Genomic DNA, 13,366 nt, shown 5'->3' on the forward strand with positions numbered 1-13,366 from the left:
GAGGTCCTGGTGCTCCGAGTGTACCTCTTTGCCTGCTCCAGTCCTGTGGAGCTCACCATGCCCCCAAACCAGCCCCGCTGAGCCCCCCGTTGTTACGAGATGGGGGTACAGGCAGGAACCTGGCACAGATGAATGTTTCTGCCCTGGGCTTTTCTTGGCAGAAAGAAGAGCAAGCACCTCCCTCAAGGGCCTCCTCTGCCTGCCTTGTGCCCCGGGGCATTCGTGCACCTTTCTCTAGAGCATTTGCATGGGGGCACCACAGAGACTGCAGGCTAGTCTGGAGGGATGCTGGTCTGGAAATCCCCACTGCAGCTTCCCACAGCATATGCCAAGGGGCCTGAGGACAAGAAATCAGGAGGGACCCTCCCCCACCCCCCCACCCCCCTTAACTGTTGAAAAAGTAGGGCAGGTCTCCCAGGCTCTCCTGTGCTCCTTCCATCACTCCCAGCATCTCTCCAGTTCACTCCTGCCTAACCCTGCCCTCTCTTGCTCCACCAATGTAATCCTCAAACTCAGTCGTGTCCCTGATTTAACTGCACCCCCTTTGAGCTGGGGCTGTCTGGTGTCTCACAGGATACTAATACCATAGGCATGGAGTCACAAGGAGCAAAAGAAGGGCAGAGAAGGGGAACACGTTGCCCAGCCTGAGAACTGCCGCTTCAGCCCAGCTAAAACTGCCACTGCAGGCAGCTCAGGAGCCTCTTGGTGCTCTGTGAGCCACTTGCACTCTCTGGCATCCCCAGGATGGACCAGAAGGTGATGAGCACCATGCACAGCAGCAGTGGATCTGGTGCCGGTGTCCCCGCAGGGCTGACGTGGCAGAGTGATGGTGTCACTATTGCCCTGTCCTCCCCATAGCTCCTATGCCTGCTGTAGTTGCACCATCACAACTGTCTGTGGGGCTGCACTGAAGTAGAGTGGGTTTTGTCCAAGGGCCAACAGCTGAGCTTCCCCTTGGGACAGGCCTTGCTTCAGCTTGGTGGGCTTTGAACCCACAGGGCAGCCCTTGCACGGAGTAGGGGAGCAGGAAGGGGAGCATCAGGTCCCCTTCCTCCTTGCATTTCAGCAGCCTGCGTGCTGGCTGTGCCTTGCCTCCTCCCTCCCCATGCTGCCACCTCCCATCACGCAGCACCCCGGTGCCATCGGCACGCTGTCCCCTTCACCTTCCTCGCCACTCACAAGGGGCTGAGCAGCTCCCTGCACCACTTCACAATGCCCTTTGTGTGCAGCTCTTCAGCCCCCTCCAGGTCCAAGCGACACTGCTGTAATCAGGCAAAGATATTTAATTTTGTGAGCGAAACGTAATGCGATCAGGCTCACTAAAAATGTCTCGTTGCAAGCCAGGCCAACACTCTCCATTTTTTCCTTTCTCTGCTCATCTACCCTTTTGCTTGAAAACGTGTATCTGGCATGCACAGCCCTCTCTAACCCCAGTGGCACTTCCCACGCTTGGCTCCACTTGCCTTGTTTTCACATCTCGTGCACAGAACCATTGAATTTGCTGCGTGGGATAGGCCACGGTTTCTTGCCACGCAGCACTGAATTCACTTTCCTCCAGCTCTTAGCAAAGGCTGCAGCTCCCTGTGACACCCCTCCAACTCACAGGGCCATCTCCATACTCAGGCTTGGGATGTCTTGATTTCCAAAAGGCTTTCCTTGTTGCCTGTTGGCCAGGTCATGGTAGTTTTGCCAGGGACCTCAGCCGGATGGATGGGATCTCATTATCCAAACGTCTCCTCCAAATTGTCTAAGGACATTAGTTTTACTTCTTGCTGTGGAGAAGACCCAGACAGCAAGATTGCTTTTTCTTCTTGGCCCCTACCTCCTGCAGCTCAAAGCCTTTTGTGATTAAAGCCTTGATTACTCTGGGGCAGGATGAGGTTGGAGAGCCTTGTCCTGGCCACAGGAGGGGTAACAGGAAGAACATCTCTCCCCATGGTGGTGACTGTCCCCATCGCTCCCTACAGAGAGATGGACTGTCCTGAGAGCCCGGTCCCTACTCTCTCCAGTCCCTGTGTGGCTCTTTCCACCCCATCACTCCCTGCTCTCAGTCCATCCCATCAATCTGTCCCTCTTGCACTTTCTCATTTCACAGCTCTCAAATCCAGACACACTCCACCCATTTCCAAAACAAGCCCCGGGGCAGCGGAGTCCAGAGGTGGGCATGGCACCTGGGCCACCGCACCTTCATCCCTGCAAGAGGCCACGTTGGGCGCGCTGCTCGCCTCCTTCCCGGACCCTGGCAAGGACACACCTCCCTGTCACCCATTGCAAGCTCTGTCCTGAGTGCCTGGAGGTGGCCACCCCATTTCCCAGGGGCTGAGACAGCCTATCTCAGGGTCACCCCACATCATCACTGGTCCTGGCAAAGGGCAGGGTCCGGTTCCAGCAGTGCAGGGCCAGTTCCTGTCCTGTGCCAGGCCACCAGTGATGCAGGCAGTGGCCATGGACTGGTTTGCCTGCCTTGCTCTCTCACCCCCTTGCTTGCCAGGCTCACATGCACGTGGGCTGCAGTGCCTCTCGGGGGCCCTTGCACCGTGCCAAGGGAGTTTTCTTATCTTCACAGGAATGAAAACCTTTCCCAAATCAAAGTGCTTGGGTGGCTTTGAAGAGTTTCCTCTGGAGATGAAATAAGGCTGTTTGCAAGCGTGAGCGATTGCTGCTGAAGCTGGAGCTCCTGGTGGGACGGTGACTGGGCTGCTGGTGAGCACTGGACCCGATCAGTGGTCCTGGGGCTACCCCAGGCTGGGCCCTTTGGTGACCTCAGCAGGCTTGAGGCCAAAAGAGCCATCCTCCAGGCTGAAACCTCCTCTCTCAGACAAAGCCCACCAACACAGGGCTTTTCTAATTCATTTCTAACTGGCTGCACACTGGCAATTGTGTGGCATGAAAGACAACCAACAAAGGAATGTTTTAGAGGATTATGTGGAGATAATATAGATGTTCAAAGGGCACCCTGTGCAATAAGGTCCTGTACAAATCCTCAAGTCCCCAGGACCCACAGGGCCCATCTGAAGGGGAAAAATAAATGCAAGGGCCAGTGCAGCAAATGAGTCTGAAGAAAGTCTCACCTCCTGGAGGAAACTACCTAGACTGGGTTGTTCTGCTTTGAGATGCTGGATGAACGGTAGATGTGGAGGGACTAGAGACAATCCTGTTGTGGGCCTGGGGACAGGCAGACATGCTTATGTGATCTGGGACTCACCAGCACAGGCTGTACCTGCCAGCATGCCCTGGGGAGCAGAGAATGTCTGGGAAGCCAGTATGCATGTAGATTATTTGTTGTTTGATATTTTCCCTTTAATGCTTTTGTCCTAAAATAAATATACAAAAGTTCAGGGCCCTGCAGGTTGTGTCTGTTAGCAAGAGAAACGGATGACTGACTCAGTTATTGCTTTGGAGCAATCGATGCTATTTGTTTACCAGGATGGGCAAAGTCTAGTCTCCCTGGACACATCTGGCTCACAGCTCCTCATGAACCTGCCCCAAAGCTGTCTTGCCACCCTGCCAACACAACCCTGCCACGTCTCCTCTGCCTCCCTTGGGGGGAGAGCACATTCACCTGCGTGGCACCAAGCAAACTGGTTGACATACTGCTGCACGGGCCAGGGGGTCTCTTGGGCTTTGGGGACAGAAGGACTTTGTCAAGGGGCAGGAGGGGTGAAGGCCCACACTGGATCCCAGCCTGGGGCAATGATGCTCAGGAACAAGGGTGAGCAGGATATACTGTGTGCTCTGTGTCAGCAATGTGTCCATCATCCTGGCATCTGGGCACAAAAAGGGAGCCTAGAGAGCACAGCAATGCTTACCATATGCATCCCATCCCCAGTATGCGACCTACTGAATCCCAGGTCCAGCTGATCCCCCCACCAGCACAGGCACCCTGGCACATCCATCATCTTCATGTGCCCCAGCCCCACGTGAAGATCCCGATACAAGGATCCCACACTTCAGGCCTCCGGACCTCGCAGTTCAGGCTTGTTCTCTCCCTAGGGATATGCTATTTCTGCATGGGGCTGGATCAGGGCCACTGTGGCCAGCCCGGCTGTGCAGGGCTCCCACTGCTGGGAACTGCACCCCTTGTGAGAGGGTCTCGGTTGGCCTTTACAGCAGAGCCCAGCTTGTTTGTCACTTGTTTAGCACTGCATTCCCCTTGGAGTCTCAGTCAAGTGTCTCTGGATTTTGCCCTAGAAGAGTGTTGGCTCTAGGATATCGCAGACCAAACAAAGAGCAGAGATAAAGGGACAGCATCATCCCGTCAGAGCAAACACAACTCTCCAACCTCCAACGCAGTGCCTACAAAGGCCGCGCAGGTCCACCACTGCTGTCACCTCCCACCCCAGCCCCTTGCTGGCCCCAAGCCTCTGCCTGTGGTCCTACCTGTGGTGCTGGGAGGCCACGTGCCAGCTCCAGCGGGCAGCACACTGACCTCCCACCAGATACTGCTCGCATGGCCTCAGTGCTTCTCCATTCCCAGTCCATGCTGCCCTGGTCTCCCCCATCCATGAGGTCCCAGTGCCAGGGCTGCTTGTTCCTACCTTCCATGTCCACAGTGGTCTTGTTTCTACCCTGCTGATGCTCATGGCACCTTGGGGTCGGTCCCTGTCCTCCACCTTCCTTCTCCTTTGCTGTCTCCATCCACTAACCTTGCCTTGGGCGCCCACCTCTCAGTCTGTCCCTGCCATCTTCTGCCAAGTCCGTGCTGACCCTGAGCTCTCCATCTTCTGGTGTCCATGCGCATGGTCTGTCTGTCCCCACCATGGTCCCAGCGTCACGGTCAGCACCCAGCACCCTCCCTGCCGTGGTGCCTGCCCCTGATGCCACCCCGAGCCCTACAGAAGCACGCTTGACAGCACGGCTGGCCAGGCCTCCCTGAGACATGTCTGCCCTGCCAGAAGCGGGGCTGAGGGGACCCCTGCTTCTCCCTTCCTCCACACGCAGAGCAGTTTCCCTCCTGCCCAGCCCAGTCTCCATGGGCAAGTCAGAGCGTGAGCCGAGTTTCCTGCTGTTGTGTCTCCCGTCCCCCATGTAAGTCACGCCAGGCAGGGCAGGTCTAATCTGGTCTCCTCTCCCCGAGTTTAGTCCTGCCTCCCTTAGACTGCAGCCAAAAGGCAGGATCTTGTGGGGAGAGGTCATGGCTGCTCTGACAGCCAACAACTCCTGTTTTGGGGATGTGGAAACCTCCGTTCACCAGTGCCTGCTCACAGAGACTGGAGAACAGGGCTGGACCATCTCCCAGCAGCAGCTGGGGGCTGGCTGGAGGTGGGCTTACAAGCAGAAGAACATTGGACCCTAACAAAGGCAGGAAATGGGGGTAATTCTCCTTGCGGAGGAGGTGTGGATAGCAGATCCCCCAGAGGAGGTGAGGCCAGCTTAGAAAGCAGCAGGGACCTGGTAGATTCAGCTGACTCCTTGCAAAGGTGTGCTCCCAGCGAGCTTCCCTCTTCCTGCTCCTTTCCATCCCCTCCTCCCTTTGGGCCAGCTCTGCCAGACCCTCAGCGGTTCCTGCACTAGCAGGACATGAACCCACCAGTGTCCCGGCCAGGGCATGGCTGAGGGTGCCTGCTGCTAAACCTGCACCCTGCCAGGTCCAGGGCTGTAGGGGTGGAGAGGCAGCGAAGGGGGCCAAAGGAGCCCCCACACCTCATGCATAGCACAGCTCACTGCTTCCTGCTCAGGAGCCCCTGTGCTAAGCACCAGGAGAAAAAATTTGAGTCTCTAGGGGAATAAACAGAGTGCCAGAGGCAGGGGATGGGAGGGAGGCCCCCATAGCCCAAGTCCCTGGCATGGGGCATGGTGGTGGGAACAGCAGGAGCTGCCCCTTGGGGGTGGCTCACAGCCCAGGGAAGCTGAGCATCCCCATGGGCTTCCGAGAATCTGATAGTCTCTAGTAAGCTCCTCTCAAGTCTGAATCCCAAGATCAGCTCTGGCTTTGAGCAACAAAGCTCAATTTGCCAGCAGGATTTCATTTTTTTGGTGCTCTGCTGTTTCTACTTCAAGAAATCTCTGGTGCCGCAGAGGATGGGTGGAGATTGGAGAAACATTCTCTGCAGAAGTCCGCCTGAACCCTGAAGCAAGAGATTGATTAATCATTGCTTGAATAATTGCAGGGCACTGCAGACAATCTGTTCCCAACGGCCTGTGAAGGAAAGGGATGAGGTGGACAATTGGGCCCCTGCAAGGCCAGGGGAGGTCACTCACCCCAGGCCATTCGCACATCAGCCTCAGGGTTGCTGGATTAAATGGCTTCTTTTTAAAAAGGAGATCTAATCTCTTCAAAAAAGCTTGAGCAATGCTGTGAGCCCATCATCTCCCTGAGAAAAGCTCTTCCAACCTTCAAATGCTTTCACCACTAGGACACTAGCTTTCAATTCAAGGCTGAATCTGCCTCTTTTCAGTTCCAGCCCTGTTCCTGTTACACCTTTCTGTGGCATTTAACGGTTCCCCACTATCTTTTCCACATGGGAGGACATAGGCCAGGTCCTCAGATCACCTGACAACATACTTTTTAACAAGTATCACATCACTAGGCCTGGCTTTCCAGCCTGTGGTCAGGTCTGCGGTGCTTCTTCAAGCTCTCCTGGTGTTTCCCTGCCTTCCTCCAAGTGTGGGTGCCAGACACAGAGCTCCAGCAGTGAGCTATTTACTAGCGCTCCCCTTTGAGACACCCACAGCAGGGCGCACCAAGTTCATTTTGGGGTACCTGTTCATGCTGATCCCTAATTCCTCTTCCATGGAAATATCTGCATCACTGGATGAGGCAGATAGTCCTGGGAGGGCTTCAAACGAGCTCCCTTGGTTGCTGGTTAAAAGCCAGTGTTCATATCTCCGCCCTGTATAGGCATGCCTAGAGTCATTGCTTTCCAAGATCTAGCCTGCAGGCTTAACATGCAAGCTTCATTTCCAGATATATATATTCCTGTATTTATCTGTATTCAAATGCACCCTGACCATTTAACCAGGTGATTCAGCATGAAACCATCCTCGTTCCTTTCTGTCTCATCACTCTCAGTGTCATTTTCAAGCTTTACCAGCAAAGATTTCAAATCTTCTTCTACATCATTGATAAAAATGTTTAATAGCAGCGGACAAAGAATGGGTCCCTGGGGGGAGGTAGGTAGAAATAGCGCTACTTACTGATATCTACCCATTAGCAACTACCTCTGAGATCTGCCAGGGAAGCATTTTTAATCCATCTAATATGTGCCCTGTTAATTCCTTATAATGCAAGTTTTAATCAAAATGTCAGGTGGAAGTAAGTCAAATGCCTCGGAGAGATCCGACTGTACTATATCAACACAATTGCCTTTCTCAACCAGACCAGTAATCCTGTCAGAAAAAGACAACAGGTTTGTGTGACAAGCCCTGCCATCCATGCCACCATGCTGGCTGCAGCTCCTGGTTCTGGGGACCTCACATCACCATTTGTTCCTCAATCCAGGGATCCACGTGTGGACTAAAAACCCACCAGAGACCAGCAAAACCCTCTGAGCAATAGCCTCATCCCCTTCTCCTAGTTTATACCCATGTTTCCTCCTCATTCGCAGTGATATTTTGGGGACAGTGGTCCCTGAGGAAGGGGATGAGCTTTCAAGGCTAGACAAGGTCTGTGATGCTCAGCCCCAAGGGTCTGTCCCAGGAGGAGCTTCCAGCGTGGCAATGGTGGAGCCTGTGCGGCCCTGAGATGCGAGGTGGGCTGAGAGCTGTGGGAGGACCAGAGCTCAGGGGCTTCCCCGGCTTGCAGGATCTTTCATCCTCCGTCACCACAAAGCCGGGCCAGATCTGCATTTACAGCAGCCCACAGAAGCTGCCTCTGTTGTCTTATTTTTGTTATTTTTGAGAGGATATTTTAGCGCTGAGCACATTCCCTCCTGTTGCCATGGCAGCCGTGACAGGGGTTATATACCGTGAGAAAAATACCAAAATTAATGAGTGAGTGAAAGTGCAGCTGAGAGAAAAACAAGGTTAAAAAAAGAGTTAAAATAGTAATAAAACCAATCTCGCAATAATTCGGCAGCAAGTCGAAGTCCCACAGGCAAGACAGGCAGCGACCATCCGAGCCGTTCAGCCCCTCCATTGATCCCAGCGTGGGGGTCGGCCGCCCGCATCCCGTGGCCAGCACACCTCCCGTCTGCGCTTGCCAGCGCAGCGCGGTCCGAGGGACGCGCCTCTCCCGCAGCATCCCGCTTACACTCCGGATCAGGCCAAAACCGCTCAGCCCCTTCCACTGCAAACCTGCAGCCCTTCATTACGTGGTAGGCATGCGGAGGAGAAGTTCTTTAATGTGCTCATTTCCTTGCATTTGGGTTTTGAGGATCTTTTTGTTTTTAATTGTAGAAACAAGCAAATTGTCAGAACATCTGTGTTATTAGCATTTGCTGCCCAAATCCGCGCTGCTGCTTCTCCTGTGGAGCCCAGAGCTGATAAGAGAGAAAGAACAGAAGAGCCTTTGAACTCCTTGCAGCAGACGGCAGCCAGGTTGCTGCGTGTGTGTGTTGGGGAGGGGGTATTTATTCTCTTGTAAGGTTCATTTGCTCTCCGTGTTTCCCTTTCTTCTCGCTTTCCCAGAGATTTAGCTGGATGCTCTTCTCTCGCAGGCTTTGTTCTTCTGACAAGGCCCCACCGGCGCCACGAAGCAGCTGTCTGCGTGACGCTAGAGCATCCCAGCATGGGGTACCCGCTGTGCGGGGCGAGCCAGCACCTCCAGCAGCATCTCCAGGGTTGGTGGCACTGCCAGCACCGGGGCAGGTGGGTGGGAAGGATCTGGAGGGTCTCACAAAACAACTCTGCAGCCAAAGCTGCAGTTTGATGGCTTCCCATTGCTTAGACTGGCCCGGCTTTCTGGGAAATGGCGAAGACAAGGTAAGGACCAGTGACGTGTACTATAATGCCCAAGCAAAGGGAGGACAGGGAATGGCAACGCCAGCATCAGGTTTTCCTTGCTGTCAGAGGGCAAGGAGCACTCTGGGAGGAGCTCGTCTGCTTTCAAAGGCAGTGGGCAGAGGAGGAAGGTAGAGACAGACAAATCACCCCTGGGATGCCAGGCCTTGGGTGGCCTGGACGCAGCGTCCTGCCAGCTCCCCTGGCCGTCAGGTGCTGCTGGCACTGCAGAGGGTTTTGCCAGGCAGCTCCTCTGGGCTGCAGAGAGGTGACTCCTGAGGCTGGGACATTTCTTTTTCCCCTATGCTCTTAGAGCCTGGACCTGCCTCTCAGAAATGTGCCTGAGCAGAGGCTGCAGATGGCAGGCACCAGTCCCTCACAAATAGGAGGCAACTAGTAAACTGTGTGCATGCACAGCTTCCCTGGCTGCTCTCTGCACAGTTTGCCTATCGACTACCTGTGCCTCTTGCGAAATGGACCTTTGGTCACTAGCGATCTCTTAAGTTTGCCTTCACTGCTCCACAGACAGCCTTGGATCCACAGGGTCACTTCCTCAGTTATTCCCTTTGCTACAGCTCTCCAGCCCTCCCAGGAGGGCTGCCAGTGACTGATAAATTAAATCTCATGCTGTCTCCAGAGAGTTTAATTCCCTCTGTCTGTCCAGATCCCCGCTCACGCTGTGTCAGCAGGGTAAACCCTGACAAACCCCACAGCTCCTTTCCCTGCCCTTCCACGGTGGGCTTTGACCTTCCCTGGCTTTTCACTTCACATCTTCCGCTAAATTGGCTTCATGACAATTGACACCCAGAAGAAAAAAACAACACACAGACGCAAAGAAGCCGACATCCCTGTAGGAGCAGAGATGGCCCTGCTACAGGAAAGTCTCGGAGGAGAGCAGGGTTTTCCACCCAGAGGGGATGACTCTCCAGCTCCTTTCTCCTGCCCAGCAGGAAAAAGCCCTGCCAGGGGCTGAGCTTCCATCTTGCGGGGGGGGGGGGGGGGGAAGTGGGGTGATTTGGGCTGAGCGAGAGCCAGGGCTCCTCCGAGCAGGCCGGCGCAGCCTCTAGATGGTGCAGTCATCGCAGCCGAGCTGAGCATGTGTGCAGCGAAGAGAGCTGCGCAACAGGTTGGCGTAGCTCAGCGGAGAGAGCGAGGCTCCCATCCTCACGCTGCGGAGAAGCAGAAAGCGACTTTCCAGCATCCTGGCGAGAAATCTGCACTGCAACCGGGCTTGAGAAGGCGGGTGCTGCTTGGTGAGGGACCCTGCAGCCCCATGGGGTGCCTGGCCCTAGCAGGGTGCCGAGAGCCACCCCAGCATCTCCATCTGAGAAAGCTGAGGCCTTTGGGAGGGCCAGGCTGGAGGTCCAGCCCGCTGGCAGGGAGCACTGGCTCTCCTCGCAGGAACACAGAGGCCAGTGTAGGCATCGAGGCAAGGGGCACCCCTGGAGCACGCTGTCCCCAGGCCCCCTGGGACTTGCACTCACCCATCTGGGGTCCCACGGGGGCTCAGCAGGCGAGTGAGGACCCAGCTGAGGTAGCACAGCTTGTGAAGACGTTGCGAGGGCAGCCAGGAGCATGCAGGTGCTTTTGGGAGCTCGCAGGTGCTCTCTGCTCCCGAGTCCCGACACCCTGCAATAAAAGCATGATTCACCAAGGTGTGACGGGAGGGGACAGTTGCTTTTCCAGGGCCCAGTGCCTCACCCGGGCAGGGCTGCAGGAGCCATTGCTTGCAGCCTGCCAGGAGCCCTGCTCAGTTGGGGGGATCCGAGGAGGGGTGGGCACAGCCCCCCCGGTGGCCTCCTTCCCACGGAGGGGCCGTCCCCTTAGCACAGCGGGGGGCACCGCCGGCCGAGCCCCCTTCCCCCGTGCAGCGGGGCTGTGAAGCGCCGGGCGTAAAAATAAATGAACAAAAATGAATAAACAAGAGCCCTGGGAGGGGAGCGAAAGGGGAGACCCGTCCCACACGTGAGCGAAGGGGTCTCCGGGGGTGAGGGGTTCCCGGGTGGGGGGGGACGTGGGGGGACCCCCCCTTCTTCACCGGGCCGGGGGCTTGGCGCCGTGCCCGCCGCCCGGAGCCGGGCGGTCCGCGGCGCGATGGGCGGACGGCTCTGCCCGGCAGCCGATACCCGCTCGTCCCGGCCCGGCTGCGCTGGGAATCTGATAAGGAGCCGGAGCTCCACCTCCCCGTGGTGGCGGCGAGAGGCGGAGGCAGCGGGGAAGGAGGTGGGGGGGGGAAGGGGCCGTGCCTGCGCTGCGCTTCCCTTGCACATCCTCACACACACCGAGGGACGGAGGCGGGCACGGACGGAGCTGCCCACCGGGGCTGCCGCCAGCCCTGCCGCCGCCGCTCCGCCGGAGGAGCCGCAGCCCCGGCCCGGGGGAGGGGGGCGGTTCCCACGGGACATTTTTTTTTTTTTTTCGCCCCCCCTCCCCTTTTTTTCTTTTTCTTTTTTTTTTTTTTTTAAATTTGGTTTTCATCCGTGGATAACGATCGAGAGGAGCCGGGGGGGGTGGGGGGAGCCCGGTCCCGGCGGGGAGGAGGCGATGCAGACGCCGCTGGATCAGCGCGCAAAGGGCCGGCACGGAGCGCAGCGCCGTCCGCATCCAAGTAAGAGCTGCGGCAGGACCGGGAGTCCCCGCCCGCGGCCGCGGAGAGCTGCGGAACGGTGCGGAGCGGTGCGGGATGCCCCGGGGCGGGAGCCCGCCGCTGTGCGGGAGGGTGAACCCGGGGCCGGGCGGCGGCGGGAGAGGCGCTGGCGAGCATCCCGCTCCCCCTCCGCTCCTCTCCGCGCCTCTCCGCGCCTTCTCTCCGCGCCGGGTTGCGCGGGCGGCGGCGGCAGCGGGGCGCGGGGCTGGGCGGGCGGCTCCCGGTTACCGGTGCCGCCCGGCGCTGCCACTTGTTGTGCGGCGGGGAGCGGGGCCAGCCCGGATCCGGGCAGCGTGGGTTGGCGTGGGGTGGCAGTGGGTGTGCGGCTGTGTCGGGGTGAGTGCGTGTGGGTTGTTTTCTGTGGGTTTTGTTTTGTTTTGTTTTGTTTTTTTCTGTCGGAGGTGGCTCTGGGTGTGCGTCCCCCTTGCACCCCTGGGTGTGTGCGCCCGGGGTGTGAGCGCGGCTCGGGGTGCGCTGGTGCGTGGGAGCGAGAGAAGTTGCCGGTGGGAGCCGGCTGGGAGCCGGGGCAAGCGCTGGGAGCGGGGCTGTGCGTGTGTGTGTGTGTGCGTGTGCGTGTGCGAGAGGAGCGGGCTGAAGGGGTCTGGCAGGTTTGCACGCCTGTGTCCGTGGCGGGGTGTCTCTGCGTATGTGTGCGTGTACCGGTGGGGTGTGGGTTACAGGAGTGGTGTGCGTGTCGAGGAGCGGGCTGCGTTTGTGTGCCGGGAGCGGGGGGGTGTGTTGAGGTGTTGGGGGGTGTGTGTGTGTGTGTGTGTGTGTGTTACAGGAGCGGGGTGTGCGTGTGAGTGAGTGTGTCAGCGGGATGTGCGTGCCCGCGCCTTAGAAAACCCCCGTTTCCCTGCCTGTGCGCCAGGCTGAGCGTGAAGCCGGTGCCGGGAGAGCGGCTCCCCTGTGTTTTCCGCGGGTGTGTGCGTGTGTGTGTGTGCGGGGCTGGCGGGAGGCGCCCCGTTCATCCCCCCCCGGGGCTCGCCGGGGAGCGGCGGAGCGGAGCGCTGCGTGCCCGGAGCCTCAGCCCGGGCAGCCCCGCCGGGGGCCGGGGAGCCGCGGCCGCAGCGGCCGGGGAGCGGAGCCCGGCCTCCATCCTCCCTCCCAGCCGGCAGGGGCGGCTGGGAGCCGGGAGCCGCGGCTCTCCCCGGCACCCTGCGAGGTAGGGGGTTCCCTATCCCCCCCCTCCCCAAGACCCCCCCCCCCCAGCCCCTCCGGGCTGCAGTCCCGGAGGAGAGCCGCTCCCGCTGCCGCCGGCTCCCTGCGGCCCTGCCGGGGTGGGGTGTTTCAGGCCCGCCACGTTTTTGCCTTCCCCCAGGACCTCCCTCCAGGCCGGGATGGAGGGTGGGATGGTGGCAGGAGGGGACAGGAGCCCGCAGGACCCCGGAGGGGCTGTGGGGGACCCCCGAGGTGGGAGAATGGGGGCTGCCGCCCTAGGGAGGCTCTGACAGGTCTCTGCCTCGCTGGCTGCCGGAGTTGGAAGGGATGTGGAGAAGGAGGCAGAAGGAGGGAGGGCCCCAGGCTTTGCCCTCTTTTCACCACTGTGCAGCTCATAAGAGATGATTTTGGGGTAAAGCTGTTCACAAGCAAGTGGGGTTCCTCGTTACGGGGTGCTCTGGCTTCGGGGTGCTTGGGCCCAGCCTGCATAAATGCTGAGCAGCTGCAGTGGCAGCCGGAGCCGAAGGAAACCATGGGACCTGCCACAAAATGCCCAGGATTCACGCCATCCGTGCCTTCGATGCAGGACTGAACACCAGCGGCTGTTTTTTGGACAATATGGTCCTTGATCTCAGGCCCTCGCGTGGAGTGGAGCCCATGGAGCCGTGATTAGCATTT

At 58.2% G+C, this 13,366-nt stretch overlaps 1 protein-coding gene and 1 long non-coding RNA gene across 3 annotated transcripts in view; one reads left to right on the top strand and one right to left on the bottom strand.

Moving 5' to 3' along the window:
* Positions 1 to 8,301: 8,301 nt before the first annotated feature.
* LOC138682378 (uncharacterized) lies at positions 8,302 to 11,042 on the bottom strand. Its single transcript, XR_011322475.1, has 2 exons — positions 10,365 to 11,042; positions 8,302 to 8,841 (listed from the first exon to the last, which is right to left on the bottom strand). It is a non-coding gene; the product is annotated as an uncharacterized lncRNA (long non-coding RNA).
* Positions 11,043 to 11,302: 260 nt separating this feature from the next.
* The window catches only part of PCDH1 (protocadherin 1), a 56,441-nt gene continuing 54,377 nt past the window's right edge, over positions 11,303 to 13,366 (top strand). For both annotated transcript variants that reach the window (XM_069772883.1, XM_069772884.1), the window contains exon 1: positions 11,303 to 11,488. In XM_069772883.1, coding sequence (XP_069628984.1) covers positions 11,425 to 11,488 — 64 coding nt within the window. In that variant the 5' untranslated portion in view covers positions 11,303 to 11,424. The remainder of the gene's footprint in view (positions 11,489 to 13,366) is intronic.

The sequence above is a fragment of the Haliaeetus albicilla genome, chromosome 27 (assembly GCF_947461875.1).
Source record: "Haliaeetus albicilla chromosome 27, bHalAlb1.1, whole genome shotgun sequence".
Lineage (NCBI taxonomy): Eukaryota > Metazoa > Chordata > Aves > Accipitriformes > Accipitridae > Haliaeetus > Haliaeetus albicilla.